The sequence below is a fragment of the Chenopodium quinoa genome, unplaced genomic scaffold (assembly GCF_001683475.1).
Source record: "Chenopodium quinoa cultivar QQ74 unplaced genomic scaffold, ASM168347v1, whole genome shotgun sequence".
Taxonomy (NCBI): domain Eukaryota; kingdom Viridiplantae; phylum Streptophyta; class Magnoliopsida; order Caryophyllales; family Amaranthaceae; genus Chenopodium; species Chenopodium quinoa.
Genome location: NW_018742244.1, coordinates 192,481 through 219,263, shown reverse-complemented (window position 1 = coordinate 219,263; position 26,783 = coordinate 192,481). Strand labels below are relative to the sequence as shown.

Sequence of the window (26,783 nt, the reverse complement as noted above, 5' to 3'; positions counted from 1 at the left end):
GTGGGAGCCAAAATTAGGCTGAGAGCTAGGATGTGAGATGCCAAGAGGATAGCTGGCGCGCCTATAGCTCATAGACTGAGGGGGTAAGAGAGATGGCCGAGAGGGTTAGCACCAGCCGAGGGATGTTGTTGTGCGGCCGAGGGCTTGCCTTGCGGAGCGCAACTCTCAGACTTTAGCAATTTATTTAAGTGATGAGTGATGTTTGATAGAAAGTCTAGGAGAGAGGATAGATGAAATATGAGGTGACTTCACCTAAGTAATGAGGGGTGATTTTACTTAGAAAAATTCTTTGAGAGTTTTGAGATTTTCAAAGCACTTTGATCGTGCTCTTCACCTGGGCTTGTCTATGAATGTTTTTCTAACACTTGAAATTTTTGTTGTTATTGCAGGAGTATTTCTCTTCGGGGTACACTTGAATTTGTCTCGAGAAATCCTTTCGGCCTCTCTGACTAGTTGGTGAGCCTTCAATACTTGGTCTTTATTCCCTAAGTATCATGTCTCCATGCTTAGTAATTGTTTGCTACTTTTTCCTTGTATGCTTGTTTGTTCCTCGGCTGCGCTTTTGATGATGTTAGGCTTAGAGGTACGCTTGTTGTATTTTTGTATGTACATTGAGAATCCCTCGGGGTAGTCTTGAGTTGAGCTATGCATGTATCATGAATGACCAAGCGACTCAAGATTACCTTGACTCTCTCCCCGGCCCTTCATCTTATGATTTGTTTAAGGAAACCTGGGCAGGGGAAGTGCTTGTAACAAACGTAATTGGTAGTAGTGTTGATTCTTCTGTTCCCTTGGGTGTGCCTTATCCATGTGTGTCATCCCCACCCCCCGAGCATGATTTAGGCTTTGATTATTTTTTGCCTCCTTCCCCTTGGGAAGTTTCTCTTTCACGTGAACCGACTTCTAGAGGTTCTTTGAACAGATTGATTGTTGACGGAGTGGTGACAATGTCAAGTGAGGATGATACTTCGGCTTCACTTGGGGCGCCGGTGGCCTTTAAACCCCCTGTTAGGAGAGTTAGCCCTTCTATGTGTTATCCCTCCACTTCTTGGCTTAGGTCTTTGTCTGAGGGTACTAGGCATTTGCAGACTAAGTACCACATTAGGGAGCCTTTTCTCATTTCCCCTCCTGGGGGTGATAGCACTGTAGATAACCCTCCCCCGGGGTGTATAGCTGTATATAGGCAATGCTTGGACAATGGATTGAGATTTCCGCTACACCCTTTCATTGAGGAGTTGTTGATCGAGTATAACCTTAGCATAACTCAGCTTGTCCCTAACTCCTGGTTGACAATCAACGCATACATAGCCACTTGTAGTTTGCTTGGAGCCCCTTGTACCATAACTTCCTTTAGGAACACACATAGGATTCAGGAGGTCCCGGGTAATGTAGATAGCCATGGGTGGTATGTTTTTCATGATAGGGAGTTCTATCTCACCATAAACACCAAACCCACGAGTCAAAAGGGCTTTCGCCATACCTTTCTCTTCGTCTACCATGCTGGGGGTTGGAGGGTTCCCCGAGACCATAGCGGAATACCTCGGGTTGGCTTGAACTACAATGTCCCTGCCATGGAGGTTGATGAGGCCGTGACGGCTGTTTGGTTGCAATCTTATAAGGAGAGAGGGTCCAAAGAGAAGCTTCCCACCATGTGGATTTTGAAGGATAAACACTTCCAGAAAGAGCGATTTTTGAGTATGGTGGGCTTGAGCCACACCTATGATGGTGGTAGGGTTTATTTTTGTTTTACTTATGTTTTTTCCACTTCCATGCTTTCTCCTGGGCCTTGTTGTTCACTAACATATTTATGCAAATGATGATTTCAGGGGTTGCTTTCAAGCAGTTGGCAAAGAGATTTCAGAAGAAAATGTCTGAAGTGAATTTTCGAGCTGCGAAGGTCAAGTCTTCCATGAGGAAGGGGGATATGAGCGTTCCTCCCCCTCCCCAGGTATGCCTCCTTCTCAGGAGTTGGCTTTACAAAATGTTGCTTTCTTGCTAACTTTACTTGTGATTTGTTCTTTCAGAACCCGAAGAATTCCAAGCTGAGGAGGAAAACAGCTGGGAGGGGAGAAGGATCCTCCCAAGCTACCTCCAACATGGAGATAGATGATTTGGGGTCCCAGCTTGTCTCCCCGACCGGCTCCGCTCACATCGAGCTCCTAAAGGCCGAGAGCTTTGGAGATCGAGGAAAGAAGCCTCGGGAAGAGGAGGGCGAGGAGGAAGGGGGGGAAAACTATGAGGACATGACCCCTTACTTCCCTGACTCTCTCCTCGGCATCACAAAAAAGGGGCGAAAGAAAACCGTGAGGCAAGCCATGGCCCGGTTTCCTTCGGCTAAGGACATCGAGGTAGTAGAGAAGGATCCCACCAAGGCTATCTCTTCGGCGTTCGATGGCATCTTGAAGGTATAGTTTGCTATATAACATCGAATTTTCTATCTTTACTTTAGTTGCCACTAATACTCATCTTATTGATTTTTGAAAATGTAGGCCGGCATGACTTTGAGCGTGCTTGTCGAGAAGTACCGGAGGGGGGCCATGGAAGATGTTGAGGGTCTCCGTGCCGAGCTTTTGAAGGCCAGGACCGAGATCCATGGTCTTAAGGAGGAGCTCAATTCGGCCCGGAAGACGGTGAAGTCGGCCAAGAAGGAGCTTGCTGATGCTCAGGAGGTCAGGACATCCGCATTCAAGCCCTTGAGACTCAGCTCAAGGAGGCTAAGGAAGAGAAGGAGCAAATCGCCAAGGAGCTGAAGGAGAGGAAGGACGAGCTGGCTCAGATGAAGAGCGACCTTGCTGAGGCTCAGAGGAAGGTAGAGCAAAGTCAGGAGGAGGTGATTGCTGAATGGAAGAAGACTCCGGCTTGTGCTGATTTCCAATCCGAGATTGGATACATGGCCTTTGAGGCAGGGATTGAGGATGTCCTGACTCATATGCAGGTTGCCTTCACTACCTTTGGTCTCCAGGACTCATATTCAAAGGTACGAGGTAAGGTCAAGGACCTTGTTCGGGAGGCCGAGGAGGAGGAGCAGAGGAAGCTGCTTGCTGAGGAGGATATGACCGAGGAGTAGCTTCTCCAGACCTTGGCATTATCTTCACCTATTTCTCTTAAGATGTCTTCTTTTCTATGAAACTTATGATGTTTTTGCTGGAACTTTTAGATGTCTACCTCGGCTTGTATATTTGTACATTCGACTTTTACTTGGGCTTTTCTTATTCGTAGTAGATTTTATGTTCTCAACCTCCAACTTGTTTGTCGTTTAATACCTTTTTTCTGCTTGCCTACTCACCCCTAGGGGCCAAAAAGAAGCCCCTAGGCATAAACAAGGGCTAAAACGAGCCTTATGTTATTTTTGTAAGGATACGATTTGTGTGATCATTCGGGGGCTAAACGAGCCTCAAGTTATAATTTAGCTAAGTAAATGGACTAGGAGAGCTGAGCTATCCCTGCTTGTTATAACAAAGTAAAAACGATTTTGGGGCTAACATAAGCCCCAAGTTATAAGAGTTATTCTTTTCCAACCTGTTAAATTAGGCTGGGGGCTAAACGAGCCCCAAGTTATGAGTGATCTTTCAGCCAGGACACTATCTCAAATGCTTGAGTATAGGCTAGCATCTTGCCCCAAACATTGGAACAAATTTTAGTGTTTATCGAACCGAAATGCCTGATGCCCGGCATGCGGTGCTATTAAATGAACGTTGGCTATGCTAATGAGCGGTATAAAATTTTCAAAAAATAAACTAAGTAAATAACAAATGCAAAATAAATGGGGCAAACATCCCAACCAGGGGTTTTTCATTATATTAACAAAAGTATGAAAGTCATTACAATGATGCGCTATATTGAAGTTGATCTCCTAGCATCGGCTCTTATTGCCCCTAGGGTATCATTGTGATGAAGATGCACTAAACATAAAACCTCCGGAGGTTGTCTGCATTCCATGGCCGAGGGAGGACCTTGCCATCAGGGGTTTGTAAGTGAAAGGTTCCTGGGCGGACTACCTCTGTAATCTTGTAGGGCCCTTCCCAATTAGGGCTTAGCTTGCCCAACGCTGGGGGCTTGCCCGCAGCCTCACATTTTCGGAGCACCCAATCGCCTTCAACAAGGGGTCTTGCCTTGACTTTTTTGTTGAAGTAACGAGTTATCCTTTGCTTGTATTCTATAGAGCGAAGCAAAGCATCTCCCCTTATCTCTGGGAGTAAGTCCAAGGCCATGAGCTTCAGCTGATCATTCCGGCCGGGGTCATAGAAGGTAACCCTGGGGGATGGGATCCCGACTTCCACAGGGAGTACCGCATCACTTCCATATACTAAGGCAAAAGGAGTTTGTCCCATAGCTTCCTTGACTATGGTATGAGTGGACCATAAGATCCCGGGCAAGTCATCCACCCAAGACCCCTTCGTACCTTCCAGCATTGTCTTCAACCCTTTTAATATTTTTTTGTTTGCCGCCTCTGCTTGGCCATTGGTCTGGGGTCGGCACACAGCTGAAAACCTTGTCTTGATTCCAAAACGCCCACAATATTCTATGGTTGGCCTACTGTTGAATTGTCGGCCATTATCTGAGATTAAGATGCGGGGTACCCCGAAGCGGGTGATGATATTCCTCCAGATAAACTTCTGGACTTGCTTATTAGTGATTGTTGCCACCGGCTCAGCCTCAACCCATTTGGTGAAGTAATCCACCGCTACTATCAGAAATTTCCTTTGTCTTGAGGCTATGGGGAATGGTCCTAGGATGTCCATGCCCCAACGATCAAAGGGTAGGACTGACTGAATACTTGTGAGTGCATTGGCGGGAACATGGGGCATGTCAGCGAACCTTTGGCATTTTTCACACTTCTTGACAATTCTGGTAGCATCATCCCTCAGGGTTGGCCAATAGAATCCGGCCCTTAGCGCTTTTCCAGCTATAGTCCTTCCACCCTGATGGCTACCACATGCCCCCTCATGGATTTCTCTAAGTACATAATTTCCCTCCTCCGGGGTTATGCACTTCAGCAGCGGGTGAGTGAAATATTTTTTGTAGAGGAACCCCTCATGAAGCAAGAACCATTGACTTCGCTTTTTTGTCATTTTGAAATCGGGGGTGTCCTCGGGCAGCTCCCCCTTTAAGCATTGAATGATTTGATCCATCCAAGTTTCCCCTTTATCAATGTCCATGATAACAGGCTTTTGGGTACTTGGCTTCTCTAACACTTCCCACATGATGTTCCGGGGGGTTATCCCCTCAGCCGAGCTTGCTAATCGGGCAAGAGCATCAGCTTGCTGGTTCTCTGACGGGGGATGTGCCTGATTTCAAAGTTGTCAAACGATCTTGCTAAGCTTTCAGCCTTTTCAAAATAGGCTTTCATGTTTTCTTCCTTTACTTCAAATTCTTTTGTCATTTGCCCCACTATGAGCTGAGAGTCTGAGCATACTTGAATGGATCTTATCTTCATGAATTTGCATAAGTTCAGCCCTAAGATAAGAGCCTCATACTCAGCTTCATTATTTGATGCATGGAAGGCAAACTTGACTGCATATTCAAACTTATCTCCCTCTGGGGAGATGATGACTAGCCCAGCTCCACTCCCGGCCTTACTAGACGACCCATCCACATAAAGAGCCCAAGGGGCGGAGGTGTCAATTGGAGTAGGCCTATGAGCGCATTCAACTATGAAGTCGGCTAAGGCTTGGGCCTTAATGGCCTTCCGGGGTTCAAATTCGATTCCGAAATCAGCTAACTGATCTGACCAATCTGTCATTCGGGATGAGTGATTTTTGCTCTCTAACACTTTCTTGATTGGTTGGCTGGTGAGGACTTTGATTGGGTGTGCTTGAAAGTATGGCTTCAGCTTCCTACTTGCCATCACTAAAGCATAGACCACCTTCTCTATAAGAGTATATCGGGTTTCAGCCCCCCTCAGGGCATGGCTGACAAAATAGACAGGTACTTGGCCTTCCTCTCTTTCAGCAACAAGGACCGCACTAAGGGCATAGTCTGATATGGCCAAGTATACAAACAATGTCTCCCCGGGGAGGGGGCTAACAAGCTTCGGAGTATTCATCAAATGTTCTTTCAGCTGCTGGAAGGCTTTCTCGGCTTTTTCATCCCATAAGAACTTAGGCCTCTTGAGGGCCTTGAAGAAAGATAGACTTTTGTCTACTGATCGGGATAGGAATCTCCCCAATGCGGCTAGGCAGCCTATAAGGCGTTGCACTTTCTTCACATTTCGGGGGGATTCCATGTCAAGAATAGCTTGAATCTTATCGGGGTTGGCATCAATACCCCGCTGATCAACCATGAAGCCCAGACACTTTCCACCTTGCACCCCGAAGACACACTTGCTGGGGTTGAGCTTCATTTTATATTTCCTAAGGATTGTGAAGGTTTCCCTTAGATCAGCTATGTGGTCCGGACTTTCCTTGCTTTTCACTATCATGTCATCAACATAGGCCTCAACATTTCGACCTAGTTGCCCTTCAAAGATTTTGTTCATAAGGCGCTGGTAGGTAGCCCCGGCGTTTTTGAGGCCGAAAGGCATCACATTATAGCAATACACCCCTTGGCTAGTGATAAAGGTTGTGTGGGCTTGATCCTTCTCAGACATGGGGATCTGATGATACCCAACATTGGCATCCATGAATCTTAGGATGGCGTGACCAGCGGTCGAATCCACCAACCTATCAATCTTAGGAAGAGGGTGATCATCCTTCGGGCATGCCTTGTTCAAATCTGTAAAGTCCACACACATTCGCCAAGAACCGTTGGGCTTCCTAACCAGCACTACATTGGATAACCACTCGGTATATTGGCATTCTCGAATGAAACCCGCTTCGAGAAGCTTTTTAACCTCAGCGGCTGCAGCTTTATTCCTCTTCGGCCCAGCATGATGGAGCTTTTGCTTGACGGGCTTGTAGCCCTCCTTGATGTTCAGCTCATGAGTCATTACCTCGGGGTCTATGCCCGGCATTTCATCTGCTGTAAAAGCGAAGATGTCCTTGTACTCTCTCAGTACTTGAATGATTTCTTCCTTGAGCAGGGGGTCCAAGTTCTTTCCCACCCTCACGGTCCGAGCAGGATCATCCCCTAAGGGTATGCTCTCATCTTCTTCAATAGGCCTAAGCCTACCATATTGCTTTGGATTCTCAGCCATGTAAATGCTCATGACCGGATGAGGAGGTTCATCAATTTCCATGGCTTTCCTCTTGGACCCCTTGTCCTCTTGATTGACGGAGCTCTCAGGCGTCTTAAAGCTATCTACATAGCATTTTCTTCCCTCAAACTGATCTCCGAATATCTTGCCCACCGATCCGTCATCGGTCTCGAATTGGAGGAGTAAGTGATAGGTTGAGATGGCAGCCTTAACCCTATTGAGGAGGGGTCGGCCAAGAACCATGTTGTATGGAAGAGGGGTATCCACAACTAAGAATGTATGAACCAAGCTTCTCCCCTTGTTCTTTTCTCCCAAACGGACGGGCAGCTTGATTGTTCCCAGGGGGTATACATGATGCCCCCCGAATCCCACTAAGGGTTTCTCTAGGGGTGTCAAGTCACCTCTTCCAAAACGCATTTGCTCGATGCATTTCCATGTAATGATGTCCGCTGAACTTCCACTATCCACTAGGATCTTCTTCACCTTAGCATTGGCTACCTTCATATGAATCACTAAGGGATCATCATGAGGCCTTTGAATCTTTTTTCCTTTGTCATCCCCCGAATACCATGAGAGGGTCCTTCGGGGCAGATGAGGGGGTGCCGATATCATAGATGGGCCCTTCGAGCGACCGCAAATGACTCTTGCGTGCCCTGTTAGACAAGCCCCCGGAGGCAAACCCTCCGGCTATGACATTGATGCTCAGGTTAGTGTCAGCTGAACTATGAGCTTCCTGTACTTCCTTAGCGGCCTTGCTTTGCTTATCCTTCGGGGGAGACTTAAGATATCTGTTAAGCTTTCCCTCTTCAGCTAGCTTGTCAAGGGCTCTCTTAAGCTCTCTGCAGTTCCGGGTGGTATGGCCACACTCCTTGTGGTACTCACACCAAAGCTTCTTGTTCCTTTGCTCTATCGGTGTGTTCATGGGGTTAGGCTTAGGAAGAATAGCCTTATGCTTTATGTCCAAGTAGATCTCACGCCTGTCAGCATTGTACTTAAGTCCTTCATCATCACTTTCAGCCCTCCTCGGCCTTCTATTCCGGTTGTCATGATAATTATCTTCTTGCTTTCTCTTCCCCTTGTTGTTTGTCACGGGTGCCTTGCACACCTCACTAGCTTCAATGATCCTTTCAGCTCTCTCCATAGCTTCAGAGAAGGTGCTCACCTTGTCATGGACAAGTTCAAATTTCAGCTTGTTGGACTTGAGCCCAAAGAGAAGGGCTGTGAAAGCAACATTGTCTTGGAGGTCGGGGATGAGCTGAGACTTAGTGTTAAACCTCTTGATGTAGTCCTTAAGACTTTCATTCTCCTCTTGCTTCACCGTCATCAAATGAACGCTAGTCTTTGTTTGCCTACTCCCAGCGATGAAGTGCTTTTTGAACTGAGTGGCTAACATGTCAAACGTCCTTATGCTCCTGGGGGTAAGGTTGTTGAACCATGTCTGGGCTATGCCCTTGAGAGTAGTAGGGAAGAATCTACACCATGAAGCCTCACACCCGGTTTGGACTCCCATTTGTGCTTTGTAAGCGTTCAGATGATCATTCGGGTCTGTCTTTCCATCATAAGGGTCCAATGTAGACCTTAGGAGGAATAGGGGTATTCATTATCTCCTGGCTGAAGGGGGGGATGTTCTTGACAATCCCGAGCCTCCGGGGCCTGCGGGAGGAAGGACGCTCGGGGCTTTTGCTTGCTGAACGAGCAGGCTGATTAGCTCCTCTTATTGGTCTGGAGGTAGCCGAGTGAATCATGCTATCTCGGTACCTTGTTGACCCATGCCGAGAGTGAACTCTAGTTCGAACTCTCCAGAGGGGGGTTGTTATCTTCCTTGGAGTTCTCCCTCTTGGAGTTGATTATCTCTCGGGCATCTAAAGTGCCATCCTTCAGCCTTCGGTCATTGATGATCTCTCTAGCATCTCTTGGCCTGCTTGGCTGCCTTGTCTCCTGCTAGGGGTCATGGGGCTGATTGGGCTGAGAGCGGCGAGATGTTTGAGGCCGAGAAGAGACTTGATGGATATGGGACGCATGAGGATTAGGTTGTGGAGCGTTCCCCTGCCTGCCTTGCCCCACCCCTTGGTTGATAAGTGCCCTGAGGCTTTCCTCCAAGTTTCTGTTGATTTGGGTTGCCAGCTGGTCTAAGTCTCGGCGAGTAACCACCTGGGGGCTGTTCACTTCTCTCTCCGGCTCACTATGAGTCCTAGGTAAAATTTCTTCGACTACATGAGGGTTCCTGGCCGAGAGAATTGGAGCTTGCCTAATGGCATCTTGATGAGAGCTACGGGGACGCCTAGTGTTCACCATGACTTTTTGTTTGTTATCCCCACAGACGGCGCCACCTGTTTCTGGAAACAGAATGCTCCTGGGAGGCTTAGGGTAATAAAGGTAATCAAGATGTCCTGGAACTATGTCCAATATGTGTCCAAATTTCCCTCAGCTACGCCTTGTTGTCCGAGAGCTAGGCCTGCAAAAGAAAGAAGGTTAACTACCCCGGGGGTGTGACCCGGGAAAGCCCCTCCGATGCTTAAGTCAGCGAACGTACTTTCTAGTGAGAGAAAGTAGAGAGAGAAAGAGCACTTTAGAGAGATAAAGTAGAGAGAGAAGATTAGAGAATTAGGAAAAAGTTACCATCATCAATGATTGGAGAGCTATTTATAGATGTACTTTCAGGTGGCAGAAGTTGTACTTAATTGGACAGATTAGGGGTAAATCCGTACTTTGCTCTGACTAATGATGGGTTGGATCATGGAGGGGTATTTTCGTAATTCCAGGTCACTGAGCTTAGGACAATGGACTAGGCCCAAACAACTGCCATTAATCCGATGACCTTTCCTAAACCTTTTCATTCACCTTAACCTGCCCGTGGTTGCGATTGAGTCCAGTCCTTTCACCGATTAACTTCACCGATAGTGTGCAGTGCAGGTCCCTTCACCACATCAACTTTGTCGCTACCTTTACCGAACCTTGATTATCGTCTACCAGGAGGGCTGGCAATCCTTGACCCAATCCGATAACCCGACCCAAACTCGACCCGAAGTTACTGAGAGAAACCCGAACCCGACCTAAACCCGAACAACCCGAAATCTGACCCAAACCCGACCTGCTGATCCGAATTGCCACCCCTATCTACCAGCAACCACCTTCCTTATACCCTTTGTGTGCAGTCCCTTGAGCATGTTAACTTTGCATGTACCTTCATATGAAAATGAACCTTGATTGTCAGCTACGGCCTTCACTAGGGCCTAGATCCTTTGCGTGCCTTTGCTCTGTAGACTGTAGCTTAATGTTATCCTCCATAACATACTTTTTCTAATGGTGTTTTGACGTTTGATTAATCTAGTCAATCTCATATGTTTGGATTTTATATATGATAGATATCAGAAACACTCAAATAATTTGATTTCTCTACTACATATTTATGTAGTACTATCTCTGTTACATATTATTTGCAACGATTAGACTCCCTCTCTACTTTATGTCAAATCATTGCAAATAATATGTAACGGAGGTAGTATAAAAGATTACTGAATTGCTGATACATAAAGGTGTCAAATAGTCAGAGCCGTCAAAAATTGAACCGACCTAATCTTAAGTGTCCTGGAGTCCTAAATTAGAATTCTATCTGAATGGATTTATTGCTTTAACATGACTATTTTGAAATGGCCAAACCAACAGGACCTTCTCCACACATCCATTATGATTGCTACCTCTATTTTTGGTCTTTTACTAATGTTAATCTCCATTTCTACCAAGCGGAACAAGACTCAGAATGCAGGTCCTAATCCAATGGAACACCTGAAATTCAATACTCCAAGCTCTTTTCTCCTTTAAATCATACTAGTAATTCAGTTTACACTAGATTCCTCGTCTCTTCTAAGCAAAAGCTCCCTAATTATTAGAATAAGCAATAGGGGTAACTTTTAATGATCAGGTAACATCCAAATTCGAAAATTTGAATAATTCACCTACAAATTCCTAACACCATGTGTCTTTATAACTCATACATTAACATTATCCAAATACCTTCTATACATAAGTATAATATAATATATAGTCTGTGGAATCATTGAAAAGGGGTACTATAAAATAGTGAAGGCCAAACGACTAAACCATGATAGATCCATATAGCAGAAATTTTTTGCCTGCAGGCGGATGCTCTATTTTTTTTTTTTTTTTTTTAAAAAAAGGCGGAATGAACATATATTTTTTTTTGCAAAGAACATACAGTTATTTTATAAAGAATATCACATATAATTGTTTTGTAAAGAACATATATCTATTTTTAAAATAAAAAAAATAAATAAATAAAAAAAAAAACATCCAGCTTTATGTTTTTTTTATATATATATAATATTGAGATCATGTGAGAACATCTCACCCGATCGGGCATTGTGCCGCCAAATGTCAAAGTAATAAATTAACTTCATTTATCATAGAAGTGAGGGTACGACTATATTAGTGCAATGTTATATTATTCTGTTTGATTATAAGTTGGTCAAATGTCAACTATATCAAGTATTCAAATGAGCCCTTTTTCCAATAATTGAATAAAACCAACCGTTTGATATACGACACGTCAAAGTAATTTGAGGGTTGACTTTGAACTCATGAATACTACAAATCTCAAGATATGCCTATTATAGTGTATAATCTATACGAAGTAATTCCTCCGTTTTCTTTTACTTGCAACACTTCCCTACAAAGGAAATGTCACAATACTTGCAACACACTATAAAAGGAAAGTTACTTTAAGGAAAAACTATACTATTTCCCTTATTTAAAGCACATGGCCCACTAAATTACACTCCTAACAACCACTCATCCCATTATAAAGTGTATTATATCATGTGAATCCCACATTTCTTAAATACCGTGAAAAAGTGTGTGTTGCATCTAAAAGAAAACGGAGAAAGTATACAATTAGGTCCGTTGCCACATTCTAGTGTCGACATGTTGAACAACCCGGGTTAGTTATATATCTTATACGAAGTACAAGACAAGCTCATAAGCGTAAAAAACATGGGTACAAGTTATATAATTTTTCTTAGTACTTTATTTTGATCCAAAAGACGCATTTGCGTGTTGCTTCTAAAAATTAGGTGATACTTAAGCTAATACTTCTAAAATTTGGGTGATACTTAAACTAAGAAAATTAGCAACTTCTTAAAATTGAGCTAAGGAAATTTGAAACAAAAACTTTCAACTATTGGAGCTTATTTCATGAAAATGTAGCTAACAAGGCCTAACTATTTTTCTTACTTTTTTGGGCAAGGTCACAAGAGTATTGCACTGCCTGCCTAATCCAACTAAGAACAACTAAATTAGGCCAATAAATCCCATTTTTAATTCCTTTGTTTTTGGGGTAAAATAATGATTGCATATATATTTCGATTAGCAAATGTCTTCGATTTTGATATAATTACGTGAGTATCGTTTGGTTAAAGTATTGAGAGTTATACTAAAGACGTGTGATCAAATCGAGTTTACATCAGTATCAGTTGTGATTATCGCACTAATGGAAAGAATTCTAAACTTTATGACAACAACGTTTATACTTCATTATGCAGTAAAGTAGCACCAAAAATTCTATGCAAGAAAGTAAACACAAATTTAATTAGTTAGGTTCATATCACGATAAATCTATTTTACACCCTCTAATTCTTAACAAGTTGATAAGTTATAAAGTATATACTTCCGTAAGAAGTAAGGCAATTGCAGAATTTCCTCGAGGTTTGCTAGCTTAGCACATGAACTTTACCATTTGTTTTCATTAGTTTTGGGTGAGTAGTGCTATATTAACCACATGTACACCCTCGAAAATTGAAGAATGTATTAACAACCACCCCTAATTTGCTCTTACTACACGTTATATATGCATACTTTCATTAGCAAAGCTTCTTCCTCACTTTAGCATACACACATATACAAAATGTGAGGGCAATGATTTAGGGTGCACATAAGTGAGAACAAATAAATCCGGGATCTGAATGTATGTACCTGGCTAAGCCGCCATGGAAAATTTTCCACAAACTAGTGAAAGACACACACATACCTCTAATATTCATAATATTCCTCCCTTGGTACCTAAATATTACAACCCTAAAAGCAAGCACAACAACTTATCTTTCAACTATTCACCAAAACATTCTATTATCATCTTACTCATATGTTTAACCATATTTCTTCTCTTCCAAATTCCTTCTCTTCAATTCCCTCCGTCGATTGAGTCCTTCAAGAAGGTTGCCTCCTCCTCCTCCTCCCCCTTAGGAAATCAAAATTCAACGAACGAAGATGAGATTGAGAAGCTCAAACACGCGGTGACATTCCTCCCCTTGAAGGACTTAAGATACTCGAGCACAGCCGCCCAAGGGCACACATGGTTCATGAGTTCCATGTACGACACACGCGACGAGGAAGGGGACGTGCAATACCAAAAGTTCCCATCAAATGACTCAAAGGGAAGGATCCTATGTATAAAGGGTCATGACACACATGATGGGTCATGGAATTATTATGCACTTGCATGGCCGGAAGCGTTACCCCATAATGCCACCCTTATGAAAGGCCTAACATTTGTGTCATATAATCATTATAATTATGATAATATATGGCATGGTTTGTCCGCCGTATTTCCGTTTGTAGCATGGCATATGAAAAATGGGTGCAAATTGCCTTCTAGATGGGTGTTATACCATTGGGGTGAACTTAGGGCTAAGATGGGTCTTTGGATACGTTTGGTTTTGCAAGCCACTTTTGATGGGCCAATCAATATTGAAGTGTAAGTTTATTTAAATTGCGTATATTAATTCTTTATTATTGACTCAACATAATTTCATATTTTCATGAGCAGAGTTGCAATCTTAAATTAACCTAAAATGGGGTTGGATTAGACCAAAAGCTAAAATGGTCTATCCGTTATTGGACCATGGCTTAGGTCAAAATTTTTGTGTTAAGCCCGACCCATTTTGGGCCGGGCCAACTTGAAGTGAAATTGAAGGAAAATTAATTAATTATAGAGTATTAACTATCTAGCTAGGAACTACTAAAAATGATCATATGACATGTGTTCATAATCTAATAAAATTGTTTTGTATGGATTTGATGATGAATTAATAGGTTTGACGGGGTTGAAGACGAGCAACCGGTATGCTTCGAAGAGGCGGTGGTTATGAGGCATAACGAGGGAGGGATGTCAAGGCAAAGAAGGATGGAAACGTATGATCTAATAAGGTGCAAAGCAAGGATGTTTTGTAGTGTAAGCCTTGATCGTAGGCCACATGAAATTGGGATGACTCTATTTATGAGGACTGGGGCTAGATCTTTCACAAATGATGCGGCTGTTATTGACCTCTTTAAAACCGAATGTGACAAGTTTACCAATTGCCAATTATATGTAGCTTACTCTAATAATCTCACCTTTTGTCAACAGGTTAGTCCTTTTTTATATTAATACTTTCAGTCGCAATTATTTATTTAGAGACGAATAGAGTAGTTGTTAATTATATTATTACGCTGGTTATTAACATTTAATGTTGATTATCTAGGGATATAGTGGCATAGAAATAGTGTGTTCCTTGCAAAGTTGCAATCTTAAAAATATGTAGTTGGATTGCTGAATTTAATCTACTGGGGGGCATTTTGTATAAATTTGATTATATATTACTGTTTCATATTTTAAGTATGGTGGCAGTTTTTGAGCAATTATACAATACCAAATGTGACCGTTGTAATTTTTTAAATAGTGATATAAGGGTGGGTAAGGATTTTGAAGACAGAATGTCGATATTATGATCATGGGATATCAAGTGACAAAAGATCACTTTAATTTAAAAAAGAACATTATACAGTTTTAATGGAGTGTTTGCCGACACCCCATGTACTTTAGTGGATCCGCCATTTGATATACTTTGCCATAGAGCTAGGATTAATTGGAAGTGACATAGGTTTCTTATTCTCTGCACTATTTTTATTGGAGCACACTAAAATAGTTGACATGTCATACAAGTTATCAACCATAAGCGATCAATCTATTAATTAATTAATTACAATTAGAATTTGGTTTACACAGTAGGTAATAGCCTTTAATATGAAGAGGGATCTAACACAACAATAAACCATGTAACAACAAATACTTATTTTTTGACATTCATGATTATATATAGAGATCTGACATGAGTTACATAGCTATGTATGTATATTTCCTCTGGCTTTCAATAGCTTGTAACACACCGTTTTAGTATAATATTTATCGAGTTTAATATCTTTTTTAAAGTGCGTGTTAAAGTGGTGTGTTACAATTCATAGGAATAGAAATAAAATGAAGTATGTATTTCCATTATATTATTATATACTTGTATATATATACCTTCACAGAATAAAACAAGCAAAAATTTAATATGATTAATCAATGCTAATTAATTATGTATGCCTTGAATTTGATGATGACAGGTTGAATTGATGAGCATAACAGATATATTGGTATCACCTCATGGTGCCCAATTAACCAACATGTTCCTAATGGACAGGAATAGTAGTGTCATGGAGTTTTTTCCTAAGGGTTGGCTAAAGTTAGCCGGTGTAGGCCAATATGTCTATCACTGGATTGCAAGCTGGTCCGGTATGAAACATCAAGGCGCATACCGTGACCCGAATGGTGAACCTTGTCCCTATCCCGAGGACGATCGTCGATGTATGTCCATTTTTAAGGGTGGTAAGATCGGTCTTAATGATACTTATTTTAGAGAATGGACAAGAATTGTGTTAAAGGATGTGCAGCTTAGGAAGGTTGATGAAGCCACTAAAAATAGTCTAAATTCTAAATCAACTATTGGTTGTACTTGTAATTTGTGATATGTTTAGTTACAAACAATTCAAAAAATTTACATGATGTTAAAAAATATTTTAAGAATAGTTGATGTTACCATTAAGTGGTTTGCTATAGTTTTACTTAGTTCATCGTCTCATTGTCATTATTGCCACAGTTTAAGAAAAATGTGACCACTTATTGAGACAATTGATGAGTATAATGACTACTACACCGTACTAGTATAATTATTACGGAATACTTAAATAACCCACCTTCCAACCAACTTCACTTATGTCATCTGGACCATTTTTAAAACTTAATATTGAAATTTATCTAATATTATTTTTAAAAAATAGAAATTTTACTACATTAATACTTTTTTTATATCTTAATGTTGTTCCTACTTTATGTCTCAATTGTGGTTTGTTTAGATAATGCTATAACAATACAAATCAATCATAGCATAACACTAGAGGTGTCCACCGTGCGAGTCGTGCGAGCTGGGTTAGGGTTAGGTGGGTCGCGGGTTGGGGTTTCATGACACACGGCACGACACACGTAGGGTAGGGTGGGCCGGGTCGTGGGTTGGGTCGGAGAAGTTGGACACACCAGGGTTAGGTTCGTGGGTTAGACGAGTCGTGGGTGGGTCGAGCTGGGTTTGTGGGTTAGACGGATCGTGGGTGGGTCGAGCTGGGTTTGTGGGTTAGACGGGTCATGGGTGGGTCGAGCTAGGTTCGTGGGTTAGACGGGTCAAGGTGGGTTAGTGAGTTAGGGTGGGTCGAAGGGTGGGTTAGTGGGTTAGGGTCGGGTGGGTTTGTGGGTTAGGTGGGTTAGGGTCGGGTGGGTTAGTGGGTTAGGGTCGGGTGGGTTTGTGGGTTAGGTGGGTTAGGGTCGGGTGGGTTTGTGGGTTAGGGTCGGACGCCACCCAATTGTGTTTGGACGCCACCCCCCGAAGGACGGGGGCCATTTTCGAACAAGTCGTGTTTATTTTGCAAATGCCGACTCAAGGTTCCGGTTCCATCTCCCGTTTTCCAATTATATGACTTGACATTTGCACCTAGCGCCTTGCAAACTAGGCATGTACACGTGAACCTCTTTGGTTGACCAGGTTGCCATCCCGGGGGTGTGACCTCAACTCGTTCAAAATGTTTCCACACCCAAGAAAAATGTGCTCGACCTCTACTTTCACCGCCACCACCTTTCATAAATCAAATTATTAAAATTAATTTTTAAATGCTATTCATGAAAATAAGCTTTTAAATTTTAAATATTTTAATTATACTTATTTAAACGCATTTTTCATGGTAATTAACTAATTGTAAATCATAGAAAATTGGAAACTAAACTAACTTTATAATCATTAATAATAGTTTTTTTAAATATTCATAACAATAAAAATTTAATTAGAAATTACCTTGAGATGAAGGTTGAGATGTTGGTTGCGATGGAGGTGGCATAGTTGAACTTGATGATTGGTGGGACTCGTGGGAGAAATGTTGTGGTGGAGACGTTTGAATATTTTGCCTATCTCCTAAACCATAATCTCCATATTCATTGACAAATTGGTTTAAATTTTCCGTATTAATTTCATACGAAAAATTTGCACCACCACTCCTTTGGCTACCACTTCGACCACCACTTTGACTCCTTCCCATTCCTCCTCTTGAGCTCATTTTTTTTTTGTATGATTACTAATTATAATATGGAGAAGAACTTTTTTTTTTTAGAATCTTAAGAATACTAATAATAATATTAAGGAGATTTTTTTTAACAAAAATATAACTCTATATAACACTTGAGAATTTGAGAACAATAAGAATTTTTAAGTAAGAGAGAAAGAAAGCTTGAATTTGTGTGGAAATTTGAGTGAAATGGAATTGGTATTTATAGGAAAAATAGAATGGATGATCATACACTTAAAAAACTAGCCGTTAGATACAAAAAACTAGCCGTTAGATACAAAAAACTAGCCGTTTTTTTTTTAAAATGGATGTTAGGCCGTGCGGGCCGTGCGGGTCGTGCGAATTGTGCGGGCTGTGCGGGCCGTGCGGGTTGTGCGGGCCGTGCGGGTTGTGCCGGCCGTGCGGGTTGGGTGGGTCATGCGTGCGGGTTGGGTGGGTCATGCGTGCGGGTTAGGTGGGTTGGCTCGTGCGGGTTGGGTGGGTCATTCGTGCGGGTGGCCGTGCGGGCTGGGTTGTGCCAGGTGGGTCGGGTTAGGTGGGTTCACGGGCTAGGTGTGTCGAATTAAATGAGTCAAAACGGGTTGTGCGATTTGGGTCGAATCAAACGGGTTAAACTGAGCTGGGTTGAAATGGGTTGTGTCGAAAATTTTGGACCCACGACACAACCCGGATTAAATCCGAGCTGTGCCGGGCTGTGCCGGATTGAAACCGGGTCGGACCCACGTGACCCACTAGTCGTGCGAGTTAGGGTGGGCTGGGTCCAACCCGGCCCACTGGCCACCTCTACATAACACCAATTCGAAATTTTAAAAATGGAGTATGTTGTAACAATTACGAGTGTTAATATATACATTTAAATATTTAATGCATTGCATGTGAAAAGTCAAAATTTTGTAAGTATTCATATTATAGGTTTTCGGGTTGGACTGAGCCCTTTAAAGGAGTTAACTGATCAATATGACATGACGGGCCCAAAAGTAATAAATTATCCCATGTACCTTTGAGTTTTGATTTGGATGGCTTTTGAATGGAGGAAATTTCATGGTTCAAGTTATATATAGAGCACAGTAATACGTAGAGATGTAAATTCGGGTAATCGGGTCGGGTATGGGGTCGGGTCAACTCGGGTTGGGTCAATTCACATTAATTCCATAACCTATGCGGGTCGGGTTTAGGTTGGGTCATGCTTGAGTTGGGTCACGTCGGGTCATACTTCTTCCTAGGTTTGGGTCAGGTTACATTCGAGTCGGGTGAACAATAGGTCGGGTTTAATTCGGGTTTTCACGGGTTAAAACGGGTTAGGGTAATTCTCGGGATAGAGACGGATTCGGTTCAAGTCAATAACTTGCGGGTTAGAATCAGGTCGGGTCATTCTCGAGTTTGAGTCGGGTTCGGTTCAAGTCAATAATTTACAGATTATAATCAAGTCGGATCATTATTAGGTAAAGTCGAGTTCGGTTCAAGTCAATAATTTGTGGGTTATAATCAGGTTGGGTCATTTCCAAGTTGGGTCATTCTCGGATTCAAGTCGGGTTATGTTCAAGTCAGTAATTTGCAAGTTACAATCAGGTCGTGTCATTTTCAAGTCAGATCATATTCGGGTTCAACTAACTTTAAATAGGTAATTATCATTTTTATCAAGCTAATTATTTCCTTTGACTATGATATATATGGCATTATACTATAATTTAGGAAGATAATTATCTCATTTGACCATACAACAAATATATACTATATTGAACTCTTAAATTTGAGGATGATGCTCCTTTCTTTTGCTGGCTTAGACCGACTTGGTCTCCCAACACAAAACACTTTGACCAACAATAATAAGGCGGACTAAATTGCATGTAAGGTGATTTGCAATCGGGTCAAGAACAGATTGGGTTGAATTTTGGCCGGGTCAATAAAAAGTCGTGTTAATTTCGAGTCGAGTTAGTAACAGATCGGGTTGAATTTTTGGCTTGGGTAAGTAATAGGTAAGGTAAAATCGGGTCGGGTCAATAACAAGTCGGGTTGAATTTGTGTCAGGTCAATAACTAACAAGTCGGGTTAATTTCGGGTCGGGTTTGTAATAGGTTGGGTAAAATTCGAGTCGGGTTGAATTCAAGTCAGGTTAGTAACAAGTCCGGTTGAATTCGGGTTTTGACAGGTTAAAACGGGTTTGAATCAATTTCGGATCAAGTCGGGTTCAGTGCAAGTTAATTAAATTGGTCGTTGTAAACCGGTAAATCGATGAAAATTGTAAACCGGTAAATTAGTCGTTCAAAAGCAAATTGAATGGTACGGTTCCACACACCCAATTGGACACCCAGAGGGTATTAGCTAGGGACCATGGTAAAAATTTCGGCAATTTTTATTTCCAAACGAAAAAAAGTCAAAAAATTCCAAAATTAAAGGTTAATATCCACGCTTTTTGAGAAATTTTGGAGGTTTCGGGGCCCGGTGTCGAAAAGTCTTGAAATTCTATGAGATACATCTCGAGGTCATATAATGTCGTTTGGAACCATATATGATCATCATTTGCTGTCATAAATGTTCGTGGTAGGCTTGAATTAATGAAATCGGTGCAAGTTGTAAACCGGTAAATTGGTCGTTTAAAGGCAAATTGGATGGTTCCACCAACCCAATTAGACTTCCGGAGGGTATTAGGGACCATAGTAAACATTATGGAAATTTTTATTTCCGGATGAAAAAAAATCAAAAAATTTCAAAATTAAAGGCTAATATCCACGCTTTTTGAGAAATTTTGGAGGTTTCGGAGCCCGGTGTAGAAAAGTATTAATATTTTAGGGGATACATCTTGGGGTCATATAATGTCGTTTGGGACCATATATGATCAATATATGTTGTCATAAATGTTCGTATTAGGCTTGAGTTAATGAAATCCGTGCAAGTTGTAAACCGGTAATTAAATTGGTCGTTTAGAGGCAAATTGGATGGTTCCACCAACCCAATTGGACTCCCGTAGGATATTAGGGACCATGGTAAAAATTTTGGCAATTTTTATTTTCGGGTGAAAAAAGTCGAAAAATTCCAAAATTGAAGACTAATATTTCGAGACCTGGTGTCGAAAATTCCAAAATTTTGGCTTTTTGAGATATTTTAGAGATTTCGAGACCTGGTGTCGAAAAGTCTTGAAATTTTAGGGGATACATCTCAGGATCATATAATGATATTTGGAACCATCTATAATCATTATTTGTTGTCATAAATGTTCGTGGTAGGCTCGAGTTAATGAAATCGGTGCAAGTAGTAAACCGGTAAATTGGTTGGTTAAAGGCAAATTGGATGGTTCCATCCACCCAATGGGACTCCTGGACGATATTAGGGACCATGGTAAAAATTTCGACAATTTTTATTTCCGGATGAAAAAAAGTCAAATATTTCAAAATTGAAGGCTAATATTCACACTTTTTGAGAAATTTTGGAGGATTCGGGGACCGGTGTCGAAAAGTCTTGAAATTCTAGGGGATACATTTCGGGGTCATTTAATGTCGTTTGGAACCATAAATGATCATTATTTGTTGTCATAAATGTTCGTGGTATGCTTGATTTAATGAAATCGTTGCAAGTTATAAACCAGTAAATAGGTCGTTTAAAGGTAAATTGGATGGTTCCACCCACCCAATTGGACTCCTGAAGGGTTTAAGGACCTTGGTAAACATTTTGGGCAACTATTATTTCGGACGAAAAAAGTCTAAAAATTCCAAAATTAAAGGCTAATATTCACGCTTTTTGAGAAATTTTGAAAGTTTCACGACCCGGTATTGAAAAGCCTTGAGATTCTAGACAATACATGTCGGGGTCATATAAAGTCGTTTGGGACCATATATAATCATTATATGTTGTCATAAATGTTCGTTGTAGGCTTGCGTTAATAAAATCCGTGCAAGTTGTAAACCGGTAATTAAATTGGCCGTTTAAAGGCAAATTGGATGGTTCCACCAACCCAATTGGACTCCTTAAGGATATTAGGGACCATGGTAAAAATTTCGGCAATTTTTATTTTCGGGCAAAAAAAGGTCAAAAAATTCCAAAATTGAAGACTAATTATCCACGCTTTTTGAGATATTTTGGAGGTTTCGGGACCTGGTTTCGAAAAGTTTTGAAATTTTAGGGGATACGTCTTAGGGTCATATAATGTTGTTTGGAACCATATATGATCATTATTTGTGGTCACAAATGTTCGTGGTAGGCTTGAGTTAATGAAATCGGTGCAAGTTCGTTGTAAACCGGTAAATTGGTCGGTTAAAAGCAAATTGGATGGTTCCATCCATCCAATGGGACTCCTGGACGATATAAGGGACCATGGTAAAAATTTCGACAATTTTTTATTTCCGGGCGAAAAAAAAGTCAAATATTTCAAAACTGAAGGCTAATATTCACACTTTTTGAGAAATTTTAGAGGATTCGGGGACCGGTTTTGAAAAGCCTTGAAATTTTAGGGGATACATCTCGGGGTCATATAATGTCGTTTGGAACCATTTATGACCATTATATGTTGTCATAAATGTGTTGTGGTAGGCTTGATTTAATGAAATCGGTGCAAGTTGTGAACCGGTAAATTGTCCGTTTAAAAGCAAATTGGATGGATACACCCACCCAATTTGAAATCTAGAGGGTATTAGGGACCATGGTAAAAAATTTCAGCTATTTTTATTTTCGAGCGAATAAAGTCAAAAAAATTCTAAAATTCAAGGTTTATGTCCACGCTTTTTAAGAAATTTTTTAGGTTTCGGGGCTCGTGTCGAAAAGCTTTGAGATTTTAGGGGATACATCTCGGGGTCATATAATACTGTTTTAAATCATAAATGATCATTATATGTTGTCACAAATGTTCGAGTAGGCTTGAGTTAATGAAATCCGTACGTGCAAGTTGTAAACCGGTAATTAAATTGGTCGTTTAATGGAAAATTGGATGGTTCCACCTACCCAATTAGACTCCGAGAGGGTATTATGAACCATGGTTAAAATTTCGGCAATTTTTATTACAGGCCAAAAAAAGTCAAAAAATTCAAAAATTGAAGGTGAATAACCACGCTTTTTGAGAAATTTGGAGTCTTCGGGGCCCGGTGTCTAAAAGCCTTGAAATTCTAGGGAATACATTTCAAGGTCATATAATGTCGTTTGGAACCATATATGATCATTATTTGATGTCAAAAATGTTCGTGGCATGCTTGAGTTTATGAAATCGGTGCAAGTTGTAAACCGGTAAATTTGTCGTTTAAAGGCAAATTGAACAGTTTCACCCACCCAATTGGACTCCCGGGGGGTATTAGGGAGCATGGTAAACATTTCGGCAATTTTTATTTCCGTACGAAAAAAAGTAAAAAAATTCCAAAATTGAAGGCTAATATCCATGCTTTTTTAGAAATTTCGAAGGTTTCGGACCCCGATGTCGAAAGTCTTGAAATTCTAGGGAATACATCTCGGGGTCATATGATGTCGTTTGGAACCATATATGATCATTATTTGTTCTCATAAATGTTTGTGGTAGGCTTGAATTAATGAAATCGGTGTAAGTTGTAAACCAGTAAATTGGTCGTTTAAAGACAAATTGGATGGTTCCACCCACCCAATTGGACTTCCGGAGGGTATTTGGTACCATGGTAAACATTTCGGCAATTTTTATATCCGGACAAAAAAAAAGTCAAAAATTCTAAAATTATAGGCTAAATATCCGTTTTTTTGAAAAATTTCGAATGTTTCGGGGCCCGGTGTCGAAAAGCATTGAGAATTTAGGGGATATATCTCGGGGTCATATAATTCTGTTTGGATCCATATATGATCATTATATGTTGTCATAAATGTTCGTGGTAAGTTTGAGTTAATGAAATCGGTGCAAATTGTAAACTGGTAAATTGGTCGTTTAAAGGAAATTTGGATGGTTCCACCTAGCCAATTGGACTCTCGAAAGGTATTAGGGACCATGGTAAACATTTCGGCAATTTTTATTTACGGGTGAAAAAAAGTAAAAAAATTTCAAAATTGAAGGCTAATATCCACGCTTTTTTGAGAATTTTTTGAGGTTTCTACCTAATACGAAGTATAAATTTTTAATATTTGTCTAATACCCACTCCAATACTTCGTATTAAAAAAATTATACTCATACTTTATAAATTTTCTTTTACTGTCTTTAATATACTTCTTAATTTTTTTTTTTTTTAATATCAGAAATAATATTACTCCGCATTGCCGTACAAAATATAAATTAATGCTCCCTACGAAGCATTATCTTACTAAGTAGTAAGTACTCTCTCCGTTTTTTTAAATGCATCACTTTGATTTTTACACCCTATTCTCATATCATGATTGACTTGATTTTTTCTCCTCTATAAAATAAATAAATGTTATTACTCCGTATATAATATATCATTAGCTTCGTCATAATGTTTAGTTTCATAATATTTTGTTATAATTTTTACTAATTACTCATTACAACTAAAGATATTAATGGTCAAAGTTGCATCTCGGTGAATGTACCGGTCAAATTTATAATTATTACTAAAATTAAAAACGCTGATATCATCTTTGTACACATGTCATTTTTTAATTAAATAATTTCCCTCCAAAATTGATTATGACATCATTTTTTTCAATTTTTTTATCTTTACAACAAATAAGTTCAAATATTAGGAAGATTACTTAATTAACTCTTTTTTCCTAAAAGAACTCTTTCATATGATTTGTTTCAAAATCATTAATTAATTAATAATATAATAAAAAATATAAAAAATATCTTTTAAATTATTATATCGTGCATTGCACGAGTACTAATCTAGTTGATGCAAATAAAAGAAAACAGAGGGAGCAAGGGAGAAGCTACATGGGGGTGGGTGGAGGCCTGACTCCCAAGGACCAATTTCGTGGCCTTTAATCTTAACTGCTCGCCCCTATAAGTTTTTCGAATAAATATTATCTTCGTCTCATATTATTTGCAATGATTTGACATAAAGTAGAGAGAAAAAATGTTTAACCGTTGCAAATAATATGAAACAGATGTACTCCCTGTGTTTTTAATAAGTGTTAAAAACTTACAATTTGACCAAACACGCCGAGGCACAAGTTTGACCATTAATTTATGTAATTATATATTAGTAAAATTATAGAAATGTTGATATTATGAAAGTATATATTATAACGAATCTAACGATGTATTATACAATAACATTTGTTTTTAATATATTTGTAAATTAATCAAGTCAAAACCATTATGTGAATAGTGAAAAAAGTAAAAACACTTATTAAAACACAGAGGGAGTAGTAATATTCTTGTTATAAATTAAGTTGTATTTAACGATTGTTGCAGTGGTTTGAATCCCATTGTTTGGGGTTTTAATTAGATCCTAAGAACAAGCCTGTTTTCACATTAATTTTTTATTAAAGTTTTAGTCGGCCCCTATAGCTTAAAAATCCTGGTTTCTCCCCCGAGGGAGTACTTTACTAGAAATATATTACTCCCTTCGTGTTTTTTTAAGTGTTACACTTATCAAATCCGGCCGTGCTTTAATAAGTGTTACACTTCCTATTTTAGCAAAAAGCTACATTAAAATATTGGAAAATGCTATACATAGCCCTTAGAACTTCACATAAACATTAAATTTACACTTGAAAATCGTAAAAGTGTAAACTGTTAATTACTTTCACGGCTGTTAAGTGTAAACTGTTGATTTGATTAAATGTTACTCCACTTTGACATGACTATTTAAACTATCCCACATTTGACATTCCCACGAGTGTGGAATGCCTAATAGGACAAATCTAGTGTCTGCTTAGATTAATGCATGCACGTGCCTTTTCTACTCTCTTTACGTGGCTTTTCTCCATCCATTTGATTTAATTTCGTCATTCATCTTCTTAATTGCCTCTTAATCATAAAATCTGCCTTAATTAATTAGACGCGTTTGTATAGAAATTTAACAATAATCGTTGTTTGATTAACATAATTATATACTATACATATGAAATATTAGAGTCTTAAAAATAAATGAATAAAACAAGTAAATAATTCTAGCTATTTATTTTTGTATATATGAAGTTAATTAATAAGAACAATTTTGTAAAGGGTATGCTTGAAAGGGGAAGGTTGTGGTGATATATTGAGTGAGTTCAAGAGGAGGAATAAGACACGTGATGTAAATTTTAATTTTGAAAGGAGGTGATGGGAATCAGATAAAGTATAACATCTATTTATAAGATAACGAAAATAACTCATCAGACTAGTTGATGACTAATCTTGTTGTTTGTCTCACCTTACCCTTAATCGATTGATATAGTATAGAAATAGAATTGCTCAATCTAAAAAGAGAAATATTTTTGTGACATAAATTCTGTCTTAGTGACATATAAACCCAATCTCACCATCAATTTGAAAATTCTGTAACAATATAATATACTCCACAAATGAATGAATTGTCAAAGATATAGCTAAGGATCGGATAAAATTAAAATAAAATGGCATAATTCAAGTAGCTATATCAAAGTAGGACTGTAGGACAACACCCCAAAGCAATATAAACAAATAAAAATATTAACAAAAAATTGAAACTTTTTAAAAATAAAAAATAAAATTCCAGTTGTGTAAATTTTTCTAAGAAATCAGTGAAAGTGACTTAAATTAAGGGACCCATGAATTGGTGGCTCTTTTGAGGTGACAAAGGCTAATTGAATTTTGCATTAAAGTTTGAGCATAAGGTTGAGTTAATTTTTGTACCAAATGGGGTATTACTATGAATACCAAACATATTAATTGTCACCATGTTATCATTATTAACAATGTCCAAGGCTCCAAGCTATACATACACCACTATTACTACCGTGAGTACCATTTTGTCCATTTACTATCGCATGCTACAAATTACCGATAAGGTCAGATCTTGGCATAATGACAAAGATTGATCTAACGATTTATATATAATAAGCTACAGATTCAAAATTTCTCCTATTCATTGTTTATACAGCTCTTGTGACTCATCTAAAAAAAAAACCTTGTACCTCACTAGGAGAAGGAAATTTGTGACTGATAAAGGAGTAGAGGATCATGTTATCTAAAAATTAAAACCTATGAACCAATAGGCAATAGTTAGCACATGTTTGGTATGTGGTATTAAATTGTGATAATGATGATAGTGATTTTCTAATCGGATTATAAAGAAGGTGGTCTCGATC

General features: G+C 39.8%; 2 protein-coding genes across 2 annotated transcripts; one reads left to right on the top strand and one right to left on the bottom strand.

Annotated features, from left to right (window-relative positions):
- Positions 1-7,688: 7,688 nt before the first annotated feature.
- On the bottom strand, positions 7,689-8,645 carry LOC110736750. Its single transcript, XM_021917049.1, has one exon. It carries the CDS (start codon positions 8,643-8,645, stop codon positions 7,689-7,691), a length of 957 nt encoding a protein of 318 aa, XP_021772741.1.
- Positions 8,646-12,946: 4,301 nt separating this feature from the next.
- LOC110738099 lies at positions 12,947-16,053 on the top strand. Its single transcript, XM_021918468.1, has 3 exons — positions 12,947-13,904; positions 14,243-14,555; positions 15,575-16,053. Exons 1-3 carry the CDS (start codon positions 13,138-13,140, stop codon positions 15,974-15,976), a joined length of 1,482 nt encoding a protein of 493 aa, XP_021774160.1. The 5' UTR covers positions 12,947-13,137; the 3' UTR covers positions 15,977-16,053.
- The last annotated feature ends 10,730 nt before the right edge of the window (positions 16,054-26,783 follow it).